The sequence below is a fragment of the Protomyctophum bolini genome (assembly GCF_963924005.1).
Source record: "Protomyctophum bolini genome assembly, chromosome: 5".
NCBI lineage: Eukaryota > Metazoa > Chordata > Actinopteri > Myctophiformes > Myctophidae > Protomyctophum > Protomyctophum bolini.
The window spans coordinates 26557883-26584274 of NC_137866.1; the positions used below are offsets into that span (position 1 = coordinate 26557883).

General features: G+C 43.6%; 1 protein-coding gene across 1 annotated transcript in view; it reads left to right on the forward strand.

Annotated features, from left to right (window-relative positions):
- The window catches only part of LOC308315095 (helicase ARIP4-like), a 44297-nt gene extending 20698 nt beyond the window's left edge, over nucleotides 1-23599 (forward strand). The window contains exons 5-22 of the mRNA XM_080762924.1: nucleotides 3960-4156; nucleotides 4366-4548; nucleotides 5031-5164; nucleotides 7057-7259; nucleotides 8095-8298; nucleotides 8678-8816; nucleotides 9095-9272; nucleotides 9655-9873; nucleotides 10084-10202; nucleotides 10488-10612; nucleotides 11057-11156; nucleotides 11561-11766; nucleotides 12987-13165; nucleotides 13830-14026; nucleotides 14687-14886; nucleotides 16990-17079; nucleotides 17803-17898; nucleotides 18314-23599. Of these exons, the coding sequence (XP_080619050.1) occupies nucleotides 3960-4156; nucleotides 4366-4548; nucleotides 5031-5164; nucleotides 7057-7259; nucleotides 8095-8298; nucleotides 8678-8816; nucleotides 9095-9272; nucleotides 9655-9873; nucleotides 10084-10202; nucleotides 10488-10612; nucleotides 11057-11156; nucleotides 11561-11766; nucleotides 12987-13165; nucleotides 13830-14026; nucleotides 14687-14886; nucleotides 16990-17079; nucleotides 17803-17898; nucleotides 18314-19341 (3797 nt within the window). The 3' untranslated portion in view covers nucleotides 19342-23599. The remainder of the gene's footprint in view (nucleotides 1-3959; nucleotides 4157-4365; nucleotides 4549-5030; nucleotides 5165-7056; nucleotides 7260-8094; nucleotides 8299-8677; nucleotides 8817-9094; nucleotides 9273-9654; nucleotides 9874-10083; nucleotides 10203-10487; nucleotides 10613-11056; nucleotides 11157-11560; nucleotides 11767-12986; nucleotides 13166-13829; nucleotides 14027-14686; nucleotides 14887-16989; nucleotides 17080-17802; nucleotides 17899-18313) is intronic.
- Nucleotides 23600-26392: the final 2793 nt, after the last annotated feature.

The window sequence follows — 26392 nt, forward strand, 5'->3', positions numbered from 1 at the left end:
TTTTGAAGGACTGTGTCACCACAGGGGGAACCAGAGCATCTCACATCAACCCGTAGTAGTGGGGCATAGAGTATGTGTGCCAAAACCAAAACCATTTAACCTGACATCTTTGCAGCCAAGAACTGCTGAGCACACAAGCAGTTTCCCCGCCATGCTCTGCCTCACATTCATTCAGTTAAAAAAAATATATATATATACTGACACCCGGGGCTCTGCCAAGTACAGCCACAGTCTTCTAATGTTGTCCTTTTGAGGATCGACGTAGGTGCAATTTGGGGTTAAGCACAAGGCCCTTCTCAATAGTAGTTTTGGAACAAACCTCAAACCAATACAGTCAGTATAGTGTGCACGGTGCTGCACCCTGAAAGCCTTCCAAGTGCTTGCTGAAAGGCAAGCCTTCCAACGACGGACAGAGGGTTTTTTTGGGAGGGGGGATTAAGAAAAACTGTGCTTAATTTCCCGTTAGACAGCCATGTGTTTATTGAATTACACACTGCGGTTTTTAATGGTTTTCATCAGCCCGGGGGCTCTGGGAAACATCTTCTGCACGCTAACAGCCCATGTCAGCATGCGATGCCAAGAAGGTTTCAAATGACTCACACCAAAAGTTTGAATTGTTACCAAGGGGTTTTAAATTGTCCACTAACAAGCGTTGTGTACGAGCCTGAGATCTCAGAAAAACTCCCATTCGGGATCACAGACAGGTCAATATGGAGGTATGAGCGTAGATCTTTGCGGAATGTTTGCTGTAGAATAATGCGGGGACACTCGGGTTCATGATGTGGTCACATTATATAAACGGATGTACAGTACTATGTATGTATAGTATCTAGGATTGACATCAGGTTAAATCATCATAACTTCATCATGTCCCCAATTTCTTTATTAGTTCATTAGGAGTCACTAAAACTGCTGTGTGTGTGTGTGCGTGCGTGTGGATGGGTGGGTGGGTGGGTGGGTGGGTGTGTAGTAGATAATAATGGAACAGCACTGTACGTGATGTACTACTAGTAGGGCTTCTGACACTGTCATCTAATCTCTAACGACACACACACACACACACACACACACATTCAAGGACAAATTTGTACTCTCGGGATGATCAATGTTTTGCGAGTTGAAGTTTATTTTGGGGATCAAATTAATTGGAATATTTTTGGTTATTGATCAGAACACACACACACACACCATCATGCAAACTGGGTAGGAAATGGATATATTGTGCACACCATACACAAACACACATAGTAAATAAAATTAACCGGTACTCATACTCACATTCTGTCTCCCTGTCTCACGCACGCACGCACGCACGCACGCACGCACGCACGCACGCACGCACGCACGCACACACACACACACACACACACACACACACACACACACACCGCACACACCGCACACACGCACGCACACACACACACACACACACACACACACACACACACACACACACACACACACACACACACACACACACACACACACACACACAGAAACCAGACACCAGACACAGTGGCACAGTGACATTTCTGGATGAGGTTATGTAACCGTTCTCTCTCTCTGCTCTAATCCTGCTTGTATTACCAGCCATTCACTTGTGTTATATAAAATAACTCTCTCTCTCTCTCTCTCTCTCTCTCTCTCTCACACACACACACACACACACACACAGTCACACACAACCTGTCTGACACTGTATCTCTCCCTCTAACCCAGTCTGTCTTCTGTCTGATTCCCTCATTTGATCGTTTTCGTCTGTCTGTCTGTCTGTCTGTCTGTCTGTCTGTCTGTCTGTCTCACATTAGACAGCCAACTGTGTCCCTTTTCTGTCTGTCTTCTGTTCCTTAATGTGTCCCTTTCTCACCATTTTCACGCTTGCCTAAACACACACACACACACACACACACACACACACACACACACACACACCTTCTGTTCCCGCTGTGTCCTATAGCAAACAGCCAGTATAATGCTTGTATAACTGTATCACTTGATAGCAGTGAGTGACGTTGGTTACTGTGTGATGTGGAGCTGGTTTTCTGTCTGTATAAGCAACACTTTGAACGTCACACAAGTTCCCAGACATAAATAGTTTATCTTGCCGTTTGGGAGTTTACGTTTTCCGTGAGGCTTTTTTTCATGAAGTTTCTATGCGTGTAAGCGGGTTATGTAATGCAGCGCAACTCAATGAAAGTATCAGTTGCCTGTGGATACGTACCCTATTTATACGAAGTTAGCATGATGGCAATCAAATAAGCCCTTCATCTACCAAGTGCATGAAATGTATTAACACCCAAGCGCTGGATTACGTAACTGTAAAATATACAGAGAACAAGAGTTCATATGGAGTGCAAAGCAGTGGTTCCCAAAGTGGGGTCCGGGGACCCCCAGGGGTCCTGGAGGCAGTTCCAGGGGGTCCTCAGCTAAATTATAGTTTGGAACCAAATGGACCCTTATGGGTTTGTAACTAACGGGTCCATTTGGTTCCATTTGTACACTCTCAGAGTTAAATTAACATTGATTTTACAATATAAATTGGGGTCCCATAGGTAGAAATGTCATTAAAGCTGGTTCCGTAGCCTAATGCATGTCAAACTGGGGGGTCCTTGACATTTGAGAATCACTGCTAGAGCTGTAAAAATCTTCTCTTATGGGGGTCCATGGCATAGCCTATTATTTTCCAATGCGGATCCCGCGGGCTAATTAGTGTCAATTTGGAGGTCCTTGACGTGAAACAGTTTGGGAACCACAGGGGGAAATAGGGCAGTAGGATCAACACAGACTACAGTTTAAACCAAACTAAACAATGGCACATTATTTAGAGATTATTATGGAATGGATAAATAAATACCACAGCCCACTTGTCATGCATATTTCCTACTTATTATATGTAAAAAGTTTCTCTACATCAGTGGTTCCCAAAGTGGGGTCCGGGGACCCCCAGGGGTACCTGAGGGAGTTCCAGGGGGGACCCATCTATTTTGTTCATGTTCATAAAGTGCTAAAGTGTTTAAAGCAGTGGTTCCCAAACTTTTTCATGTCAAGGACCCCCAAATTGACACTACTTAGCCCGTGGACCCCCATTTGAAAGGATATGCCAGGGACCCCCATAAGAGAAGACGTACACATTTAGACGTCTACATTTAGACGTCTACATTTAGACGTACACATTTAAACGTATACATTTAGACGTCTAAATTTAGACGTCTACATTTAGACGTCTACATTTAAACGTATACATTTAGACGTCTACATTTAAACGTATACATTTAGACGTCTACATTTAGACGTCTACATTTAGACAGTGTACCCCTGAGTGCCTCCCCAGTGTCCCCCTGAGTGCCTCCCCAATGCCTCCCCAGTGTGCCCCCCGAGTGCCTTCCCAGTGCCTCCGCAGTGTGCCCCTGAGTGCCTCCCCAGTGTCTCCCCAGTGCCTCCCCAGTGCCTGCCCAGTGTCCCCCAGTCAGTGTCCCCCCAGTGTCTCCAATAGGAATACAAGAGCAATAATACAAATTAATCTTAATGTATTAATCTTATTAATTAATGAATCTAATTAATTAATTAATCAAAATTGCGGCCTGTGCCCAGCACCATGCCAAAGCTTTTTCCTGCAGGAAACACTGCTTGTGGTTGTAAATATATTGTTATCCGTGTTGCGAGGATGAGGGGGTACCTGGAAAAATATCTACCCCAAAAGGGGTACCTGGTCCAAAAAAGTTTGGGAACACCTGCTCTACACAACATATTATTTGCTTCCTTCCTTCCCTCTCTCTCATCAATACATTCTTGCATTCGTCTCTGTTACGCATCTATAGGCTACCTTCTCTCCTTCCATATTTGCCTCTCAACATCTGTCCCTCCCTCACTTTCTCTGCTCTCCCTCTCCATTATCTTCCCCTGTCTCTCTCCCATCCACATCCGTGCTCATATAATATTTCTCCCTCCATCCCTCCCAGATGTAATTGACCTGAGTCTGGGGGAGAAGGAAGGCGTTGGTACACAATACAGGCCACGGAGCGATGCGCTGCACGTCATCGACACGTTCAACGGACCGGACGGCCGGGGGCGGGTGCTCGTCAACGTCAATCATACCACCTTGGACGAGGACATCTTCCTGTCTCCGCAGATGGCCAGAGTGGTCAAACCTCACCAGGTACAGTACCAGCACTTAAAGATAATAGACTTTAAAGGAGATTTCCCAATTATCTGTTGTTAAATGATGAGTCACTTTTGTAAATTAATTGCTCTTAAAAAAAAAGGAAAAAAATGGGGTAAGGTCCTATTGTAGTTTGTAACTGTTTTTTAAAGAATGTAAACAATTTCAAGAATAAAGAAGTTGTTAAAAGTCTCTCTCTCTCTCAGATCGGTGGTATTCGTTTCCTGTATGATAACCTGGTGGAGTCGTTAGAGCGTTTCGGGAGCAGCTTGGGTCTGGGCTGCATCCTGGCCCACAGCATGGGCCTGGGCAAGACCCTGCAGGTCATCTCCTTCATAGACGTCCTGTTCAGACACACACAGGCACACACTGTGCTTGCAATTGTACCCGTGAGTACTCATTGATTGATTGATTGATTGATTGAGGGAGTTGAAGTTCGGCTACCTTGTTTTATGTATACCTCTCCCTCTATATATATATATATATATATATATATACATATACCTCCTGCTGTCCCTATACCTCTCCGTCTGTCTCTCCGTCTCTCTCTATCTCTCTCTCCAGGTGAATACATGTCTCTCTCTCTCTCTCTCTCTCTCTCTCTCTCTCTCTCCAGGTGAATACATGTCTCTCTCTCTCTCTCTCTCTCTCCAGGTGAATACATGTCTCTCTCTCTCTCTCTCTCTCTCTCTCTCTCTCTCTCTCTCTCTCTCTCTCTCCAGGTGAATACATGTCTCTCTCTCTCTCTCTCTCTCTCTCTCTCTCTCTCTCTCTCTCTCTCCAGGTGAATACATGTCTCTCTCTCTCTCTCTCTCTCCCTCTCTCTCTCTCCAGGTGAATACATGTCTCTCTCTCTCTGGTTTTTCTCCAGGTGAATACATTACAGAACTGGCTGGCCGAGTTCAACATGTGGGCCCCGCCCCCTGAGGCGTTGCCCCCGGATACAGACCCCGCCATGGTCGCACCGCGCACCTTCAATGTGCACATCCTCAACGACGAACACAAGTAAGTGAACCTTTAGTAGCACATTCTGGGCGGGAACCCCTTTTGGTGTTAAGCATTATTTTACACTTAAGCTATTGAAAAATAGCAGATCTACAAGCTCGTATGTATTTTTGAAAAATCCTGAAAATGTGGTGCAAATCTTTGAATATATATTATTTCGTTTTGAACTCTTTGCTTCTCGGTGGGGGGGGGGGGTCCCTGGAATGTCATATTCTCAGATGGGGGTCGGTGGCCAATTACACATATTTTTGGGGGTCCTTGACATGAAAATGTTTGAGAACCACTGACAAAGAAACATAGGGTTTTTCAGAAAACTGTCAGGATTTGGAAGGCATTTGTAGAATCGTTCTCAGGTCTAAACAAACATGGGAAAACATGGAATAGTGCATAGCTATGTCTTTTTGTCTGGCCTCGGCTTTTGCCCAAAAAGGGCAAATTTTTTCAACCTATCTTCATATAATCGGTCCTCACTGATACTACTACTCGGTCTGTGTCTCATGGGAGGGCTGTGTTTATAAAGAGTGTCTCGGTATAAAGAGTGTCATGAAAGAAAGTGTTAAACGAAGCGGAGAAGGGCGTGTATAGAAAGTGTAGAAATCAACACAGACGAAGATCGATCAAACAAGATAAATGCACAGAGCAATGAACGCAATGAACATTCTTATAGGGTTAATTCAATTGTGAGACCATTACGGTCTATTTGGTTACATTTCTACACACATGGCCAATGACCAGTAATGAACACTGAGGATTTCACAGTGTAATGTCAAAGACATTACCTCAAAGGCCTCCACGGGGAAATACCAATTTGAGAGTCCTTCCCACGAATGCCTGACCTTTTGACGTTCTCGTTCTCTCTACCCGCTTTCTCCCCCCCCTCGCCATCTGTCTCTGCTCTCGTCCTCTCTCTCACCCCCTTGTCCTCTCCCTGTCCCGCTTTCTCTACGTCTGTCCATTTCTGTCTCTTTGGAAAGTGTTGCTGAGTCACACCACGCAGCAGTCATCACAGAGGGGAGAGCTAGGGTTACCCTAGCCTCGGTACCAGGCTTTCATTTTTGTTGGTGCAAAAATTGAAAGCCTGGAGGAACGCATTGGCCGCTCTGGTCTAAAAGTGGGAGTCAACCCTTCCGGGTGGGCGTCGCTCCAAATTATGTGACGTAGCGCTGCACTAGGGGGGAGAGGAGGGGCCGGGGCTGACGGACAGATCGATGAGATCCAATCAGGGCGTGTGCAAATCTCAGCCGCGACCCGCCCCTCTAGACCAGAAACCTAACACGTTAGCTCAGGCTAGGGTTACCCTAACCCTAACCCTGAGTCACACCACGCAGCAGTCGTCACAGAGGGGAGGGCTAGGGTTACCCTAACCCTAACCCTGAGTCACACCACGCAGCAGTCATCACAGAGGGGAGGGCAGGAAGACAAATAGAAATCGCGGAAGGATTAGATATATTAGGACAGAGCTGGACGCAGAGAGAGAGTATATTTCTCTCACGTATAGCGACCTTTTGTAAGATGACAACCAAAGATTATTCTTGGCTTGACTCCTAAAAAAATGAACAATATTTGTTCCATAATCAGAAGCCTTACAGTACGGGAGGGGGGGGGGGGGGAGCAGGCAATGAATGTATTATGTAACTAACACAAACAGTATGAGTTTATGATTGACAGATACTTCTAATCTCAACAGACATTGTGTTGATGTCTCTCTGTTATTGTGCAGGTTGATGGACTATTTAAAACTATTTCTTGTTCCCTCTCCATCTCCTCCTCTTGCCTCTTATCCATTTCCTTCCTCCCACTCTCCTCTCCTCTCCTCTCCTCTCCTCTCCTCTCCTCTCCTCTCCTCTCCTCTCCTCTCCTCTCCTCTCCTCTCCTCTCCTCTCCTCCCCCAGGACCACAGCCAGCAGGGCCAGGGTGGTGGAGGACTGGGCGCGGGCGGGAGGCGTGCTGCTGATGGGATACGAGATGTACCGCCTGCTGTCCCTGAAGAAGAGCGTCGTCACCGGGCGGAAGAGGAAGAGCAAGAAGAGCAGAATGGCCGCCGCCGCCGTCATCGACCTGGACGAGGAGGACAGACAGCAGGAGCTGCTCAAAGGTGTGTGTGTGTGTGTGTGTGTGTGTGTGTGTGTGTGTGTGTGTGTGTGTGTGTGTGTGTGTGTGTGTGTGTGTGTGTGTGTGTGTGTGTGTGTGTGTGTGTGTGTGTGTGTGTGTGTGCGTGCGTGCGTGCGTTCCCTTCATTGTCAATAGGTTTACAAAACAAACATTGAACTAAAGACAAACATTAAACCTGTGTATAGGAGGGGCTAGCGCTCCTCAAAAACAGCCAAAAATAATTCAGGATTTAAATTAAAATATAGCAAAAAATTGCAGATCTAAAAGCTCAAAACATGCCACACTGCGACGCGTTTTGAGCTTGTAGATCGGCTATTTTTGCTAAAACTTCTGGGAACTCATATTATGGAGTGAGTGTATAGTGGCCCTCTGCAGTGAGTATGGAACTCTAGTGGCCCTCTGCAGTGAGTGTGGAACTATAGTGGCCCTCTGGAGTGAGTGTGGAACTATAGTGGCCCTCTGGAGTGAGTGTGGAACTATAGTGGCCCTCTGGAGTGAGTGTGGAACTATAGTGGCCCTCTGGAGTGAGTGTGGAACTATAGTGGCCCTCTGGAGTGAGTGTGGAACTATAGTGGCCCTCTGATCTGGAGTGAGTTGGAACTATAGTGGCCCTCTGCAGTGAGTATGGAACTATAGTGGCCCTCTGGAGTGAGTGTGGAACTATAGTGGCCCTCTGCAGTGAGTATGGAACTATAGTGGCCCTCTGGAGTGAGTGTGGAACTATAGTGGCCCTCTGAAGTTGCCCACCCCTGACCTATATACTGTAGTATAGCTTAGATATTGGACAGTAACTGACTTATCATGACATTGTCATGCAGGTATTGAGAGAGCCCTGGGCCAGCCTGGGCCAGACATTGTGATCTGTGACGAGGGTCATCGCATCAAGAACTGCCACGCCAGCACGTCCCAGGCCCTGAAGAACATCTCCACGCTGCGGCGCGTGGTGCTGACCGGCTACCCTCTGCAGAACAACCTGGTGGAGTACTGGTGCATGGTGGACTTTGTCCGACCCGACTTCCTAGGTATGGATTTTCCAATACTTTCACCCCCCCCCCAAGCCATTAGACTTTTGAACAAGTGCAATATCCCCTAACCTTTAATTACCCCCCATATGCTGCTATAAGGACTCCTAATAGTCTCTCTATGAACTAATGGTGCTTTTTTTATTTGTTTTTTAAAAGTGGATTTTAGATTTTAATAGTATTTTAGTGCTCTTTTAACTAAGCATACTAAAAGCCAGTGAAACGACATTTCATTCTCTTATGCATGTTACGTATCTGCTGAATGACAATGACAACGTGTCGCGTTGTGAGCTTGTAGATCTGCTTTTTTCGCTATTTTGGTCCAAAAGCACCCTCTTATATGGCCTCCCTAACACTCTCTGCATGTCCCTGTTGCCAGGTACGCGGCAGGAGTTCAGCAACATGTTTGAGCGTCCCATTCTGAACGGGCAGTGTGTGGACAGCACGTCTCAGGACGTCACACTGATGAGGTACAGGAGCCACGTCCTGCACAGCCTGCTGGAGGGCTTCGTACAGAGGTGAGAGTCCCAGTGTTGTTTTCGTTGACTAAAACTAGTGTTGTTTTCGTCGACTACCTTTTTCCTGCACTGACCAAAATTAAATGGAAACTAAATGAAAACTAAGCTATGATGACTAAAACTAAGACTCAATATACTGACAATTGTCAGTATATTGGCTTGTAGGAAATATAGTGGCCCTCGCATCGTCAAAGACGCCCACCTCCTGTACTAGAGGATGTATAGAAACATCAGTTTGTGAAGCCTCAACCTTCCTGTGTTCTGTGTTCTGCTCCCAGGCGAGGCCATGACGTGCTGAAGGACCAGCTGCCGTCCAAAGAGGAGCACGTGATCCTGGTGCGTCTGTCTCCCCTGCAGAGGGCGCTCTACACGCAGTTCATGAACCGCTTCCAAGAGGCTGGGAACACCGGCTGGCTCAGCCTCAATCCACTCAAAGCCTTCTGCGTCTGCTGTAAGGTGAGGCGCGCGCGTGTGTGTGTGTGTGTGTGTGTGTGTGTGTGTGTGTGTGTGTGTGTGCGCGTGCGCATGCTCAAGAGCGGTATGTATTGTAAAAGAAGAGATCATCTTTTTTATATATATATATATGATATTGTATTACTCGACGACACTGAAAATGAGTTTATTTACTCAGTGTAATTTCGAGAATAAATAAAACTTGAATGAATTACAGCATTTTATCGGGATCCGCGCGCAAGCCGTGCTTGCGGCTATGGTTAGGGTAGGGTTTGAGGTAGGTTGTCGTTTGTCGGACCAATGACTAGTCTGAACTAAGTACTGCACATAACGACGTGAGTGATTTCTTGTTTTCTTGTAACGAATGTGTATTCTATCCTGTTAGATCTGGAACCATCCAGACGTGCTCTACGAGACCTTGCAGAAAGAGAACATGGCCAATGACCAGGACCTAGACCTCGATGAAATCACCTCCGCAGGCCCCGCCCGCTGCCAGGCCACTCCCAATCAGAAGGCCAAGCCCCTGGAGAACCCCAGCCCTATTGGTGGACTGAGTCTCAACCAGATGCAGGAGAAAGCCAACCAGGTCCTCACCTACGAATGGGTATGTTCAAACCTCAAGCCAGGTGTTCTGCATTTAGTCCTAATTAAGAGGCAGAGTGGACCTGGAACGTTTGGGAACCACTGCTCTACCGGTTAATGCTTCATTGAACAAGATGACAACAAGGCCTTCAAAGAACAGGATGAAAGCAAGGCCTTTGACCCTGTGAATGTATGGAAGTTTGTAACGTCTCACTTCACTTCATTCGGCCAGGCGAAGGACATCATGTATGACTACAAGACAGGCGTCCTGGAGAACTCTGCCAAGATGGTTATACTGTTCCACCTAATAGAAGAGAGCGTCAGGAAGGGAGACAAGATCCTTGTATTCAGGTAAAGGCTTCTGTTAATAATGAGAAACCTCTGATATTCCCTCTCTCTACATCCACATACAGTATACAGTAGCATGCAATACATGCAGGGCTATTCAAAGCTCTCGTTTCAATGGCCTTCTGCAGTCAGCCTCTCCATTTTTCTTTCAGCACTGGATATTTTATTTTTCACTTTTTCCACTTTTAACAAACATTGTTATACAGTTTCTTTGCAACTTATATGTTGACCTATCTGCTTAGTGCTTATATTGGAGAAAATTAAATGTCCTTCATTTTCTCCCTGTAGTCAAAGTTTGTCAACACTGTCAATCATCGAGGAGTTCATGGCTAAAAAAACGGTCCCTCCTTCGCCCAATATCTCCAGCCGAGACAAACATGGCCAGAACTGGGTCCGCAACACCAACTACTACAGTAAGTAGAGAGGAGTGTGCTGTGTTCTGCTACTCTCTCCCATTGACTTATTGATTGCTGCCACCTGCTGGTGATTCTCAATATCAGCCTTGTTGTTAATTCTGCTTCTCAAGAACCACAAAGTAGTTTCATTCACAGTGAACTGATTATTGATATTTCAGTGTTTACATGAACACTAGGAACAATTAGCTGTACCTTAACGGTATATGAAGCGTATGGGAGGATGGATTTCAGTGTCTCTTAAATGTTATGCACATTTAGGACACAAGTGAATTGATGCAGGTCGAGTGTGGAACTGGACAGGTGTTTAAAAAAAGACAGTTGTTCAGACAGCAAGCTAGCATGTTTGGTGTTGTGAGGGAGTGATTAAATATGGAAGTAAAGAACTATATACACAGTGTACTGTAACCGCTCTAACTCTGTTGTTGTTGTTCTGTGTTTCAGGACTAGATGGAAGCACCGCTGCCTCAGAAAGAGAGAGACTGATCAACCTGTTTAATGATCCTAACAACACCTCAGCATGGGTGTTCCTGCTGTCTACCAGGTAACGCACACACGCACAATAAATTACAATAAGATGCAATGGCATCTTTAAAACTGCTCTATTACATAATAATAATAATAATGAATTGCATTTTATAGCGCTTTTCCAAGTGCTCAAAGCGCTTTACAATGGTTCATTCATTCATACATTGGGAGGCGAAGCGGCGAACAGTCGACACCAGCATCCTCACTTCCCACATTCACACACCAATGGTGGCAAGTTCACACCGACGACTCATTGGAGGCAATGTAGGGTTCAGTGTCTTGCCCAAGGACACTTCGACATGTAGACAGGAGGAGCCGGCATTTGAACCACCGACCCATGGATCATTGGTCTACCTCCTGAGCCACTGTCGCCTATAAAACCAAACATCCCTCTGTTTTCTCTGTGTCTCCCGCACACAGGGCCGGCTGTCTGGGTGTGAACCTGATCGGGGCCAACCGCGTGGTGGTGCTGGACGCCTCGTGGAACCCGTGCCACGACGCCCAGGCCGTGTGCCGCGTGTACCGCTACGGGCAGAAGAAGCCCTGCCACATCTACCGCCTGGTCTGTGACTTCACCCTGGAGAGGAAGATCTACGACCGGCAGGTCTCCAAGCAGAGCATGTCCGGTGAGCAGCCAGTGTTGTTTTTGGCAGAAAATAGTCTTCTTCAATAGTTTTCATTTAGCTTTAGTCACATTTGAGCTACCTGGAATGTTTTGGTGTTACTCTAGTTTTGGTCGATTTTAGTCGACTAAATCTACAGTTGATTTAGTCGAACAAAATGTATTTTGGTGGGCCTTGATGCTGTCTTTTCACTTGCTGAAAATAGCCGACAAGCTTGTAGATCGTCTATTTTCAGCATGCAACTAATTGTAAAATTACTTGTACTGGATCTCTTGTCCACTAGTCCCTTCCTAACATTTAGTCTAGTTTTTATTTGTTGACGAAATTGTCAGTATATTTAGTCTTAGTTTTAGTCATCATAGCTTAGTTTTCATTTAGTTTCCATTTCGTTTTCGTCAGTGAAAAAAGGTAGTCGACGAACATTTTTCGTCTTGGTTTTAGTCGACGATAACAACACTGGTGAGCAGTAGTAGTAGGCAGTGCTGGGACAAGTACTCACAATTATTTAGGCCAGTGGTCTCCACACTTTTTCATGTCAAGGACCCCCAAGTTGACACTAATTAGCTTGCGAACCCCCATTTGAAGAGATATGCCAGGGATTCTCAACCCGTTTAATTTCACAGACCCCCGGTTTGACATGAATTAGGCTACAGTCCCCCATTTAATGAAATGTATATCCCTGGGACATAGGGCTTTTGTTTTTTACTAGTTAACTAGTTGACTAGTCGACTAGTAAACTTAAATTTAGAACATTTTGCTGTGTGTTGTGTTGATGGTACCCCAACTTTCAGCAGCTGTCAACATTTCCCCTGGGGTGGTTGAATAGAAACCAATGTGGGATATGTTAGTAGACACCTTTACAAACACATTGGTGAAGAAACTTCTTGGTAAGAAATGTATTCCCAGATTATGGCAACAAACACAATATTTTGGGCCGATCAAATAATTTGAAAGAAATAAAGGCAGGAAACAACACTATTTGTTTTGTTTTTCTTCTTATAAATTATTTGATCGGCCCAAAACATTGTGTTTATTGTCATGATTTGTCACGGTCCGAGTTGGCTTTGTCTGCGACGTAAACAGATTTAAATAAATACTTTTTGAAACGTCTATTATTTCGTAATTATTTCCTGGGCCACTCTTCGTTCTGAAAGGGGGTGAGAAACGTCCATCAATGAGTGTGTTCACGTGTCCCTTGCCTCTACCCTTCTCCCCCAACCCAGACCGCGTTGTGGATGATCTGAACCCCGTGCTGAACTTCACCCGCCGGGAGGTGGAGTCCCTACTCCATTTTGTGGAGGAGGAGGAGCCACCTTCCTCCAGAGTCAAACTACAGCCCCACGATGGCATGGAGCTGGTCCTCAGAAAGGCCCTGCATCTGTATCCTCACCTCATCACCAAGGTAGAGATGTAGTAGAGCTCAAAGGACCACCTCGACCCTTTTCAACCTGTCTTTATTTACTTGGTCCTCACTAATGCGTAGAGAAGAGATATAGAGCTCAAAGGACCACCTCGACCCTTTTCACCCTGTCTTTATTATATATATGTATCCTCACCTCATCACCAAGGTAGAGATGTAGTAGAGCTCAAAGGACCACCTCGACCCTTTTCAACCTGTCTTTATTATATATATGTATCCTCACCTCATCACCAAGGTAGAGATGTAGTAGAGCTCAAAGGACCACCTCGACCCTTTTCAACCTGTCTTTATTTACTTGGTCCTCACTAATGCGTAGAGAAGAGATATAGAGCTCAAAGGACCACCTCACCGCTTTTCAACCTATGTTCATTTACTTGGTCCTTATTTGTATTAACGCGAGAACAATAATTTCCATTATAGCTTTCCAAGACTAGAAAGCCTGCATGGATTTCCCTTCGATGATGTCACTGTAATCCTAACCCCTAAACCTATATAACCTTAAATGTTTAATCCTAACCCCACCCTGAATCTTTTCCTAATTGTAAGCATAACTCCAACATTGTACTATATTGTAGGGACATCTCCATGTGCATTACAAATAAAATGTACGCACTTTACGTATCTAAACTTCACCTTGTTGCCTCAGCAACCGTTCCCCCATGAGTCCCTGTTGATGGACCGCAGAGAGCTGAAGCTGAGCGTTGCTGAGAAGAAGGACGCCAGGAAAGGCTACGAGGAAGAGAAGAGGGCATCGGTGCCCTACACCCGACCCTCGTACGCCCACTACTACCCCGCTAGTGACCAGAGCCTCACCAACATACCTGCATTCAGTCAGAGGAACTGGTGAGTGGCTCCACCTTTTAACCCATTTAGACCTGACACCACATTCTACAAATGTCTTCTAAATCAAAAAAACAGTTTTCTGGAAAACCTATGTTTCTGTGTCAGTCGTTCTCAAACATTTTCATGTCAAGGACCCCCAAAAAGTAGGCGGCGGTATAAGCTAGTAAATCTGCTATTTTTCAATAGCTAAAGTATAACATAATGCTTAAAAACGCCAAAAGGGGTTCCCGCCCTGAATGGGTTTAAACAAAATGAATGAACAATTCTTCTCTTTTCTGTCTCTAATAAATCTGAATTAATTACAAAGAAAAACTATTGAGGATCTTATTCTTCTGTAAAAAAAACTACAACATGACATCACGCCACAGTGGTCACCGCTCACACAACACCTGTAAAACTACAACATGACATCACGCCGCAGTGGTCACCACTCACACAACACCTGTAAAACTACAACATGACATCACGCCACAGTGGTCACCGCTCACACAACACCTGTAAAACTACAACATGACATCACGCCACAGTGGTCACCACTCACACAACACCTGTAAAACTACATGACATCACGCCGCAGTGGTCACCACTCACACAACACATCTTCACCGAAAACTGGACTATGAATAGGCCTTAACTGTTGCACCCATACTTCCTTTATAGGCGCCCACCACCTCGCTCAGAGGAGAAGCCGCTGGCCAGTGTGCGGCCAGTCCAGTCGACTCCAATTCCCATGATGCCGCGCCAAGCATCGGCTGTGTCCACGCCTAGCAACACCTCATCTGGCTCCAACCTGGGCAGCTTCCCTGTCAACTACCTGCAGAAGGCTGGTGTATTTGTACAGAAGATTGTCACCACAACCGGTAGGTCCAAGGTTGATTGTAATTTTATTTTCTGTCCCGGTTTCTTTTTGAAAAAAGACTCACTTGTTTTTTGTTTTTTTTAACAATATATTTATTGCATTTTTTGTTTTTGACAAACAGACAATACAACAAAACAACACACAATACAGACAATACAACACAATTACTCAAAAATGAAAAACAAACAAAAAACTAAACAACAACATACAGTACATACACACACACATAAGTACAGTATAATAAAATAATGGCACTTGAATGGTAACAACAACAGAGTCAAACAACAAACAAGACCAAACAGCTGCAGAGAATACAATTAGACAATTTCCACCATTAAATAAGATAAATCATTAACTGTAATATATTGGATAAAGCTTCCCCATATCTTATCAAACATCTTCTGTTTATTCTTTAAAGTATACGTGATTCTTTCCAGAGGAAGACACAATGATAACTCCCTAAACCACTGAGCAATACTGGGTTTGCCTATCTTTTTCCACGATAAGGCTATAGCCCTTTTGGCTTGTAGTAAACATAAATCCAGAAATCTTTGTTCGCTACTCTGTATCTTATGGCCAGGTGGGCAAAGACCTAATAGAAAAGGTTTTTGGTCAAGCTCAATATCTATCGACAATATCTTCTGAATCTCCCTCCTCACTTCTTCCCAGAATTCTTTCACTCTTGGACATGCCCACAGACAATGGAAAAGTGTACCTTTGTCTTTACCACATCTGATACAAGTATCTGGAATATCTGCACTAATTTTATTTAATTTCTCTGGAGTGATATAGACCCTCATCAGCCAATTATATTGCAACAGTTTTAACCGAGTGTTACCCGTCTGGGATTGAGCATCCATACAGGCTGAGCTCCACTCTTCCAATGTCAATTCCTCTTGTAGATCAGCATTCCATGCATTATATTTGGATTCAGAGGATTCAGGAGAGAATTCTACTAACATAGAGTATAAATCAGAAATGATGCCCCTATTAAAGGGGTTTCTGATAAGCTCTTTTTCTATTATTGACAGGGGAGGGAGTGTCAGAGAATTCACCTGTTTAACCCCTATAAAGCTTCTGAGTTGTAAATACTTAAAGAAGTGTGTACGGGGTAAATTGTATTTAGCAGCTAGTTCATCAAAAGAGAATAGATTCCCCCTTTTGTCAAAAACATCCTTCCATTGTTTAATCCCTTGCTTGGCCCATATCTTGAAGCCCCCATCCCCCTTCCTGGGGTGAAGTATTAATTTCCCCAAATTGGGCTGAATCGAAAACTGGGTTGGATTTTATCCGTTTTTTACTCGAATTAGAGTAAAGATATTCGGGCAGTGGGAGTTTCAAAGAGTATGATTCAATGTTCCTCCATGTGGGGGATCCCTTCTCTGTATAATAGAACATTATAGTTCTCAACTGAGCTGCCCAATAGTACCATAACATATTAGGGCACTTTAGCCCTCCTCTATCATAAGGTAAATACAAAGACTCAGTTGTTTAATCTATCGAAAGGTTGAATGTAGCTGTACATTGTATCTTGTTCTCTAGTACCACATTTTTCTCACGTCTTTAACGTCACGAGTGAAGGCCAGACGTTGGAGGGACTAGTGCCCCTCAAAAATGGGGAAATCATGGTGTTATTCCCTTTAACCATTTCTAGAATTACGAATACTATGATACTATCCCTCCATTGTGGCTTTGGAACTCTATTTTAGCTGCATAAAAGCATCAGCCTGCTAAATGATAAATGTCGTGTGTGTGTGTGTGTGTGTGTGTGTGTGTGTGTGTGTGTGTGTGTGTGTGTGTGTGTGTGTGTGTGTGTGTGTGTGTGTGTGTGTGTGTGTGTGTGTGTGTGTGTGTGTGTGTGTGTGTGTGTGTGTGTGTGTGTGTGTGTGTGTGTGTGTGTGTGTGTGTGTGTGTGTGTGTGTGTGTGTGTGTGTGTGTGTGTGTGTGTGTGTGTGTGTGTGTGTGTGTGTGTGTGTGTGTGTGTGTGTGTGTGTGTGTGTGTGTGTGTGTGTGTGTGTGTGTGTGTGTGTGTGTGTGTGTGTGGGTGTGTGTGGGGGCGTGTGTGTGTGTGTGTGGGGGCGTGTGTGTGTGTGTGTTTTTTCAGACATTGTGATCCCTGCCACCAACAGCTCCATAGACGTTCAGGCCCGGATTAACGCTGGAGAGAGCATCCATGTCATTAGAGGGACCAAAGGTAAACATTCACTGCACAGGATTATAAAACATGTATTATAGAACAGTGGTTCCCAACTAAATGATAGTTTGGAACCAAATGGACCCTTATTGGTCTGTAACTCTGAGAGTGGAACCAAATGGACTTGGTTCCATTTGTACACTCTCAGAGTTAAATTAACATTGATTTTACAATATAAATTGGGGTCCCAGTGATAGAAATGCCATTAAATGGGGGTCCGTAGACTAATGCATGTCAAACTGGGGGGTCCTTGAAATCAAACTGGTTGAGAATCACTGCTAGAGCCATATAAATCTTCTCTTATGAGGGTCCCTGGCATATCTTGTCAATTTGGGGGTCCTTGACATGAACCACTGGTTTGGGAACCACTGGTATAGAACACTGAAAATTAGTGTTTTCAAAAATAAAGGTAGGGTAAGTGATTGTTTTCTTTTGCTAAAACAAATATTAAATAGCTCTATATTATACTTATTGCTAGAGTGTTTGTTCAGTAAGCGGAGTGTCCCCGTCTCACATTTTCAGGTCAGAATACCACTCAATATAATTTACCCTACCTTTAATTGTAATAACAGATTGTAAGGTGTGAAAACATTTCTTGATTGGCCAGCCATTTTAATAAGAGTAATTCTCCGTTTGCAGCCTCTAGTGGACAGAAGTACAGGCTCGCTGTCTCACAGCTGCTCAAGTAAATATAATTGGTCAAACGTAACATTGTGCCTTCAGGGACCTACATCAGGTCGAGTGACGGCCGTATTTTCGCCATCAGAGCTGCTAACAAGGCCAAGTCAGCAGAGGACATTTCTACAGCAGCACCCAAAGGTAGGCTAGTATAACCATAGACGCCTCTTCCGGCTCTGGGGGCCGTGTCAACATTGAAGGCACAATTTTCCCAGAGATTCCTTGCGAAGCATGAGCAGAAGCTTGTCAAGCTTCCGCGTGCGTAGCATAAGTCCTGAAGAAGACGTGCTGTGATTGGCCAGTAGTCACTTGAGTGACAGCGAGAGACATGGAGGAGCACTTCCGCTTGACTTCCTGCCTTCATTGGAGATACGTCGCTCCAATGAACTGCAGCGGCCAGTGAGGCATCTATTTTTATATATATATATATATATAGTCCGTTTCTAATGCAGACTTTGAGCTCACTGTGCTGTTTTAGAACCTTTGACATTATTTTTGTCTTCGTATGACAGTATACAGTAGCTTGCCATAACTAAATACTCTCTTCTACTTTCAGACTCCAAGGACCAACCAGAGGAGGCTTCAACCAATGGCAGCAACAGCTGCATGTCACCTGACAGGAAGCAGCAGGTAACCTCCAAGGTCGTGACCCGCCCTCTTTCACCCGACGGCCCTGAAATGGTCAGTGAGCTGCAGCGCTACGCGGTTAGCACAGAGTCCCAAACTGCTGTCCCAAGTGGACATCAGGAGAGGGCGGAGGAGAGCGCCACTAATAGAGCCAACAACAACAAAGCTCTCAACCTCTCTAACCATCCAGATGCTGCTTTGACCGCCAACGCCCAGCCCAACATGGACGTCGACAACGCAGCCCAAGATCTGAGAATGGCAGCTAAACGCAAGGCGCCTGCATGCAGCCCCGCCTCCATGGATGAGCACAGCAGCAAGCAGCCAGCTCCCGGAAAGCACTCGGTACCACTGCTCTCACAACAAGGCTTCCCCTTCACGGGGGGCTACGGGCTGCCTCCTCTGGGGCTCGGCCCTGCCATGTTAGGGTCTCTGGGAGCGTCACTGGGGCAGCCCCTCTTCATGGGGGCAGGGTCTCCTCCTTACTACCAGTCTAGCCACAGCCAAATGGTCCATCCACGCTTGATGTTCCCTGATCACTTTGGCTTTGCAAGAGCCAGCACCACTGATACTGCCATCTCTACTTCATCTTCCTCATCATCATCATCAGCTGCCAGTTCCGTTTCCACTGCCCTGCCTCCGTTTATGCTGAACCCAAGCATGGCCCCCCCGGGCTTCCCTCTGTCCTACAAGCAGAGTCTGGCAGGCCTGTTCCCAGGATCAATGCTCCCTGGCGGCTTACCGGGTCCAGCCGCTACCCCTGGCCCGGCGGGAGCAAGCTTCCTCTCCCAGTACCCTCCTCCTCCTCTCACATCCTCCCCTCCCTCCGCCCGATCAGATGCCCACCGTGGCTCGGTGCTGGTTGTGAACGGACGGAACGGCGGCGGCGGCACACGTAGCGTGAAGGAGGAGGATCATGATGATGATGATGATGATGTCATTGACGTGTTGGGCGATTAAGGAAGACGTTGGTTCCTTTTGAGGCATTGTAGGTTCTAATGAAAGGCCAGGATGGAGAGAAATCAAAGGGTTAAAAAAAGATGGAGCAAAAGACAAGGTAGACGAGAAACCATGTTACCGTCGAGGAAACTGAGCCCCCCTGGATATTATCCTTCAAGTGTGTCCTGTCGTTTACCACACCTGCCTTTGGAGAACTAAAAAGTCTTTGTTGGAATAATTAACACAGACTGGACACAATTAAAATAAATCTTTATGCTGATTATCTTATTTCAAATGAAAACCTGAGGTAAATACAATGCATCAGAGAAAAGAGGAATAGTGATAGAAAGGACTTTGGGCTTCCTAGACTGTCCTTTTGATTACAAATCACTGGACTGATTTACTGCTGAGTGTGGACCTGCCGTGACCATAATCGGCCACTAGTTGTGCTTTTAAGTTTAGAAGATTCTAGTTCTGCAGCTTTGCTAGAAACTTTTAGTGTGCTTTTCTCCAGCTAGCTACAAGAAATAGAAGGAAAAAGAACTCGTAGCTAGACTAGCGTTGATCCAAAAAAAAAAGGAGAGAGAGATGTCAGCTGGGCATCTAGCCACTCCCCCTGCTGGACAACATTTGCATTCTGCCAGAAGGGTGAGTCTGGTATCTCTCGGGCAGAGACGATGTACTCCGGACCAATTCTGGCCGGAGCAATATGCGGCCGTATGCGGCCGCTAGAGGCGGGATCAACGCGAGACTTATGCCATATTGAAGCTGTGCCACAGCGCAAATGTAAACTCAACACTCAAAATGATTATGGATATATTAGATTTTTTGTCCCGCTGCTTCCGGGTTCATCGTTTCTTCTTTGAGAGATGCAGGCAGGAGGAGAGAACTGGTGAACTCAATACTGCCGCAATCTGGCGGAGTCAGGTTACGTAGCATCTGATATGTGGGAAATATTTTCATGGTGGTGTTTGTCGATTGTCAGTCAATGCTACTGAATATTTATGTAATGGTAGAAAGACAATTCTAGAAAATAGAAAAACATGCATTTACCAATACACTGCCGGTACAGGAGTACTGTATGTTATTTGCCTGAAACATGGGATCATTTTGAGAGAGAAACTCAAGACTTTTAATGTTAGAGTAAATGGGTGATGTTTGTGGATGAGACTGAAGGGCATCCTGAAACCTTAAAAAAACAACAGAAAGAATGTACACTTCTTTAAATCGCCTTTTAAAGCCAGACCTTTTCGAAAGAAAGCTTTAGGCATCAGCCTTGGGGAGATCTGATTTGATTGTTTTTTTGCATATTATATTTTCTATTTATGTATCTCTTTTGCATTTGGTTTTTCCAAAAAAAGAAAAGATTCAAAGTAAAGAAAAAACATTGCCTAAAAAATAACAGCCAGGTGACATTGAGGGAAAAGAGTGTTGGCTTCTTCCCTCCTTGTAGCCGAGAAACATAAGCAACAGAAAATGCCATTTTTACCTCCAACTTTCTGAATGTTAACTGTGAGAGAGGGCAAGGTTAAACAAGAGCCCCTCAAAATCTTACCCGCAGTCTTACTGTAGCTTATAGCAACAGCCATGTAAAACACGCACATGCACGCACACACACACACACACACACACACACACACACACACACACACACACAGGCATGTCGTGTTGGTTCCTGCGCCACCGTTTGATTGTCCTTTTGTGAAAAGAACTCAATGTCTGCCAACGACTTAATTGACTGCTTTTTTAGCAACTCCCACAGCGCCAACGACGTCTTTATCGTCTTTTTCAGACGGGTATAACATTGGACCATTTTTGTTTTTTTTTTAAACAAAAAAATGAAAATGAAAATTAAATAAAAAAATGTATAGAGACTGGCGCTTAGGGACTTTTTGGCACTTCTTAAAAGCGATGGATGAGTTAAACCTTGTGCAACGCGAAATGGTAAACTTCAGCGATATCATCGAAGTCTGTTATCTCATCAGTCTCATGATTCTGCAATGATTAGATTAGAAGTTGTGCATGACAATGTGTAAATCAATAATTTACCTCTTTGACCATGACCACCGATTGCCATAATGTCAGATATTGAGATATTGATAATGTTTCATGACATTGTGTTGTGATTTGATGATGATGCAATGTATACATTGCATACAGAGTGGCACGCAGGCACGCACGCGCACACACACGCACGCACGCACTCACTCACTCACTCACTCACTCACTCACACACACACACTATACACACACAGCAAGCACACAAACATCATTACAATCGTTTTGCAGCACAACTACAAAGCTCTTTTACAACTGCACTATTATTACAAAAGCCACACTTGCTATATATATTATTTTTTTCTTTTGATCTCCCATTAGACATACACTGTATTGGCCATCCTCGTAGTAGTCACTGTAAAAGACAACATATTTACAATGACGCACATTGAATTGAAACATTGTGGAAAGCCTCAAATCATGAACAGAGGAGCGTGTGATTTACATGAAATCTTTCACTCACTTTCCTACTAGGCTGAGGAATATATCCCTCCCTTTTCACATTGGCCTGTCATAGTGCCACCAACAGGTGGATTTTTGCAAAACACATTTTTGGAACGAAATGCCTCAAATCATCCAATTGCCATCCAAGGCATAAGAACAAATGGCACCTTTTTCACATTGGCCTACTATAGCGCCACAACCTGAACTGCCTTGGTGGAGACCAGGGCACTTCAGGCCGAGGGGGAACTTTTTCTAGTTTTTATTCTCCTTTCCACTGATCACTTATATTATTTTATACTGACATTTTGGGGTGAGCTGGACATGATTGGCCTACCAGACCCCCCACCCCATCATCACAGACTGCTCTTTTTTTTATACATAAACACAAAACAAAAACATCATTGAGCAAAGACTAAGCATTTTCTGCTATTCTTATCTTCCATTCATTTGTTCATTTACTCTTTTCTAGTTTTGTTTTTTCTTCTCTTTTTTTTACTATGTTCGAATTTACCAAATTTATTTATTTATGATGTTGCATATTTATTCATTTATTTTTGTATATTATTTTGTTTCCTTTTTATTTTTTGTGATTTTCTTTTTTGTTAGGATTTTTTTTAATGGTTCATATTGTTTATTACAAATTGGACTATTACATTTTGTCATGTCATGCAAAAGGAAGAATGCTTTCATGTACATCAAGATCCAAATACATTTCATCACATTCTTTTTTGTTCGTTTCTTGAGAAGGTGAATATTATATCCCATTTATGCGATATAATATTTAGCAAAGATACATTTATTCTGTTTAAGAGTAACTTAAGAGGAAATACCGTGTAGTCACTTGTCAGTTCATCCGGTTTGCTATTTGCTTATAGTCATCAGTTTACAAAATCTTCAGAATATTCTTTATTTATATACAGGGATGGCAAATTATAGTGGCTATTGTACTGAATTCTGGAGTGCATGTAAACAAACTAAATGACAGATCTTTTTCAGGGTCAGCCGAGGCCAAGTTAACACACTTATCAGCAGAAAATAAACAATGTAATCTTTTAGGGTATCTTTTCTCCTTAATTTCCATATCCGCCGTAGTCTGAAAACTCATCTCTTCAGACTCCATCTTGGCCCGTATAGTAGCACTTGCCATAGCACTTGCCCTAGCCTCGAGGACCTTGCAGGCGTATGCAAAGGCTCAATTTATGTAACTTAGATAGCATTTTATGTAGACATAGCACTCTATAGTGTATACTGTATACGCATAGATCCATTATATAGATATTCCACTGTTAGGTTCTGAGCTTACGGATGATTCTTGGTGACTATTTGTATGTATTTGGTGTTTGTTCTTGCTTACTGTAAATCGCTCTGGATTAAGAGCGTCCACTAAATGCCTAAATTGTATATCAACCAAAATATACCGTGCATCCATCATGACAACAATAGTAAGCCAAACGTCAAATAATGGTTTCGTTGGTCGGCCCATGTCAACTGATTTCCATGGTTTAGTCACCTTGGTGGTTTCTGTATAACTGCTCTCTTTTTCACAGTTGTCTACTTGAATTAGCATATTTATTTATATGAATGATTGGTGGATGGATTTGAATTAGACAGACCCAGACCGGCTGTCTAAAATTACATTTAGCTATAAGTCAAATGTAAGCTACTGTGCTTAGAGGTTTAGCTCTAGTGAAAGGCCTGTTTATAGTTTATCGATCAATATTCCTATGTAATGACAATGGATGACTTTTAGATCCTTTTTGGGGGGAATTTTGTTAATAAAAAGAATATTTTGAATTCAGTTTTTCCCATTTTAATTTGTTTTGTTACTCCTCCACACATTCTCACGCATAAAAACTTAAACTATCATTTATAGTATTACATCATATATTACTCATTACTCATGCTCTTTCTTTGGGTTCATATCTTTATATTTCTCTCATTCTCTCCTCAATTTCTGTCCAAATGTATGTCTTTACACACACACACACACACACACCCACACACACACACACTACCCCCAATCAATCAATCAATCTCAAACTTATCCATTTGTGCACATGACACAGTGTATAAATAGAGAGTAAAGTGAATCCAGACACACAACACTGGTGCCATATTGAACTGGGTACGTTAACCAGTTGGCCACTGGAATACCAATTATGCAATCAGTATCAGTTCAGTGATGGAGAACGATTACACTTTGCATGGAACCAACTGAACCAAGCACCTTTTTTATTTCACAAGTATGTGTCATCAACGTCAACTCACTATAATCGTTACCCAAACGATCACAATACCTTACTGAAACCAAGAAATAGGTGTTTTTGTACTGCATGTCTGTCAGTTAGCATAAATTGAATGATTTGTCTGCCATCCAAGCTAATACCTTATAAAGATTAGATAGATAGATAGATAGATAGATAGGAAGCCTTTATCGAGATTAAACAATCCAGCTATGCAAGCCGATTTAGTGCAGTTGTATTCGGAAATATGTGCTTTTAATTCCTCTGCTAATGATTTATGTTGTTATGCTACGTTCATTTGTTTAAAGAGAACTATTTGGTAGAAAGGCCCACACATATTTAGCAGATCTATTTGTGAATTAGATTGTGTGATGCTAATTCAACAAACCTTTGCTGGCATGGTGAATAGTAGATGGTGGTATAGTAGAGAAAGTAGTGGAGGGCTGAGACTATTCTGTGCTTGATTTACGGTAACTCACCAAATATTTGTTTGCATTCAAAGTAAGAACGGCATGCTACTGAATCAAGCACAACTTTGTATAAAAACTGTTAAATCTATGTTGTGTGTTGTGAATCATGTTAAAGTTGTTACTGTTAATGCTGGTATACCTATATTTCTGTTTTGGAGTCACTCAAGCTACACTGAAAGTTCTGCATAATAGGCCGGGGCATGCATCCTCTTAAAATCAGAGGACACAAGTCATACACTCATGACATCATGGGTTTGAACCTTTATCTTGCTCTGTCTCACTCTCGCACAGGAATCTCATACATATGGCATAGCATTCCTCTAAGTAGACTGCTAGTATGGTTATTTCCACCTATCTATCTAACACAGATTTTTGGCACAAAAGCCTGCTTCAGCCTAATGTCCAAGAAGAACATTTCCCTCCATGATCCCATTTTACATACGATGGAATGTCTGATAAGACATCTGGGCTTAATTTGTACCAGTCTGTTATCCATGTACAGTGTTAATACTATATAAACGCTAGAAATAGTTGACCGGGGTATGTCTCAGGCACTTAATTGGATAAATTGCCTGAAAGGTCTTGGGAGTGGAAATCCTGCACACACTCAAATGTTGAATCTCCTTCCTCAACATGTATCATTTGACTCTCTCTACAATCAATTCATGTCCTTATTCAGTGTGAGAGACTTCAGAGTTAACAAATGTGAAAACAAAACAAAGCTCAGCTTATGACTGCTCAACTATGAATAACCACTAGGGCAGGGATACTCAAATAGATTTACCTGTGGGCCACATTACAAAAATGGCAAGGGGCCAGGGGCCAGTAGATAAAATTACGACATTAATGATACTTGATAACTTCTCTCTTTCAATTGCTTTATTTTCGCAAGTAAGTACAATGTGCATGCACACAATATGTAAATAAATAAATGTGTTACATTTTCTTGCATAAACACAAAGAGCTGTTTCCATAATTGCACAAATTATTGCACATAACATGAGTAGCTGTTATAATAACATAATAACATAACATGAGTAGCTCTTTGCCTGCCTGCCTGCCTGCCGTCCTGTCTGTCTGTCTGTCTGTCTGTCCATGAGTAGTTATTTGTCTGTCTGTCAATGAGTAGCTGTCTTACTGTCTGCCTGTCTATGGTTAGCTGTCTGCCTGCCTGTCTATGAGTAGCTGTCTGTCTGTCTGCCTGCCTGCCTGTCCAATTGTCCATGAGTAGCTGTCTGTCTGCCTGTCTGAGTAGCTGTCTGCCTGCCTGCCTAATTGTCCATGAGTAGCTGTCTGTCTGCCTGTCTATGAGTAGCTGTCTGCCTGCCTGCCTAATTGTCCATGAGTAGCTGTCTGTCTGCCTGTCTATGAGTAGCTGTCTGCCTTCCTGCCTGTCCAATTGTCCATGAGTAGCTGTCTGTCTGTCTATGAGTAGCTGTCTGACTGCCTGCCTGTCCAATTCTCCATGAGTAGCTGTCTGTCTGTCTGCCTGTCTATGAGTAGCTGTCTGCCTGCCTGCCAGCCAGCAAGTTGGTTAACAGAAAATAAATTGTTATGGCTGAGTAAAATAAAATACAATAAACACAATTTGCCTGAAAATAGATTACCCAGCTATGACCTTTTTCATGAAAAAAAATGAGTAGTGATATGGCTGACTGAGTAAAATAAAACAATCTACCTGAAAATAGATAGCTATAACTGAAGAGCAATTTCCGCAATTACCATTTCCGCAATTTCCGCAATTTCCATTTCCGCAATTTCCTCAATTTCCATTTCCGCAATTTCCATTTCCACCATTTCCGCAATTTCCGCAATTACCATTTCCGCAATTTCCACAATTTCCATTTCCGAATTACC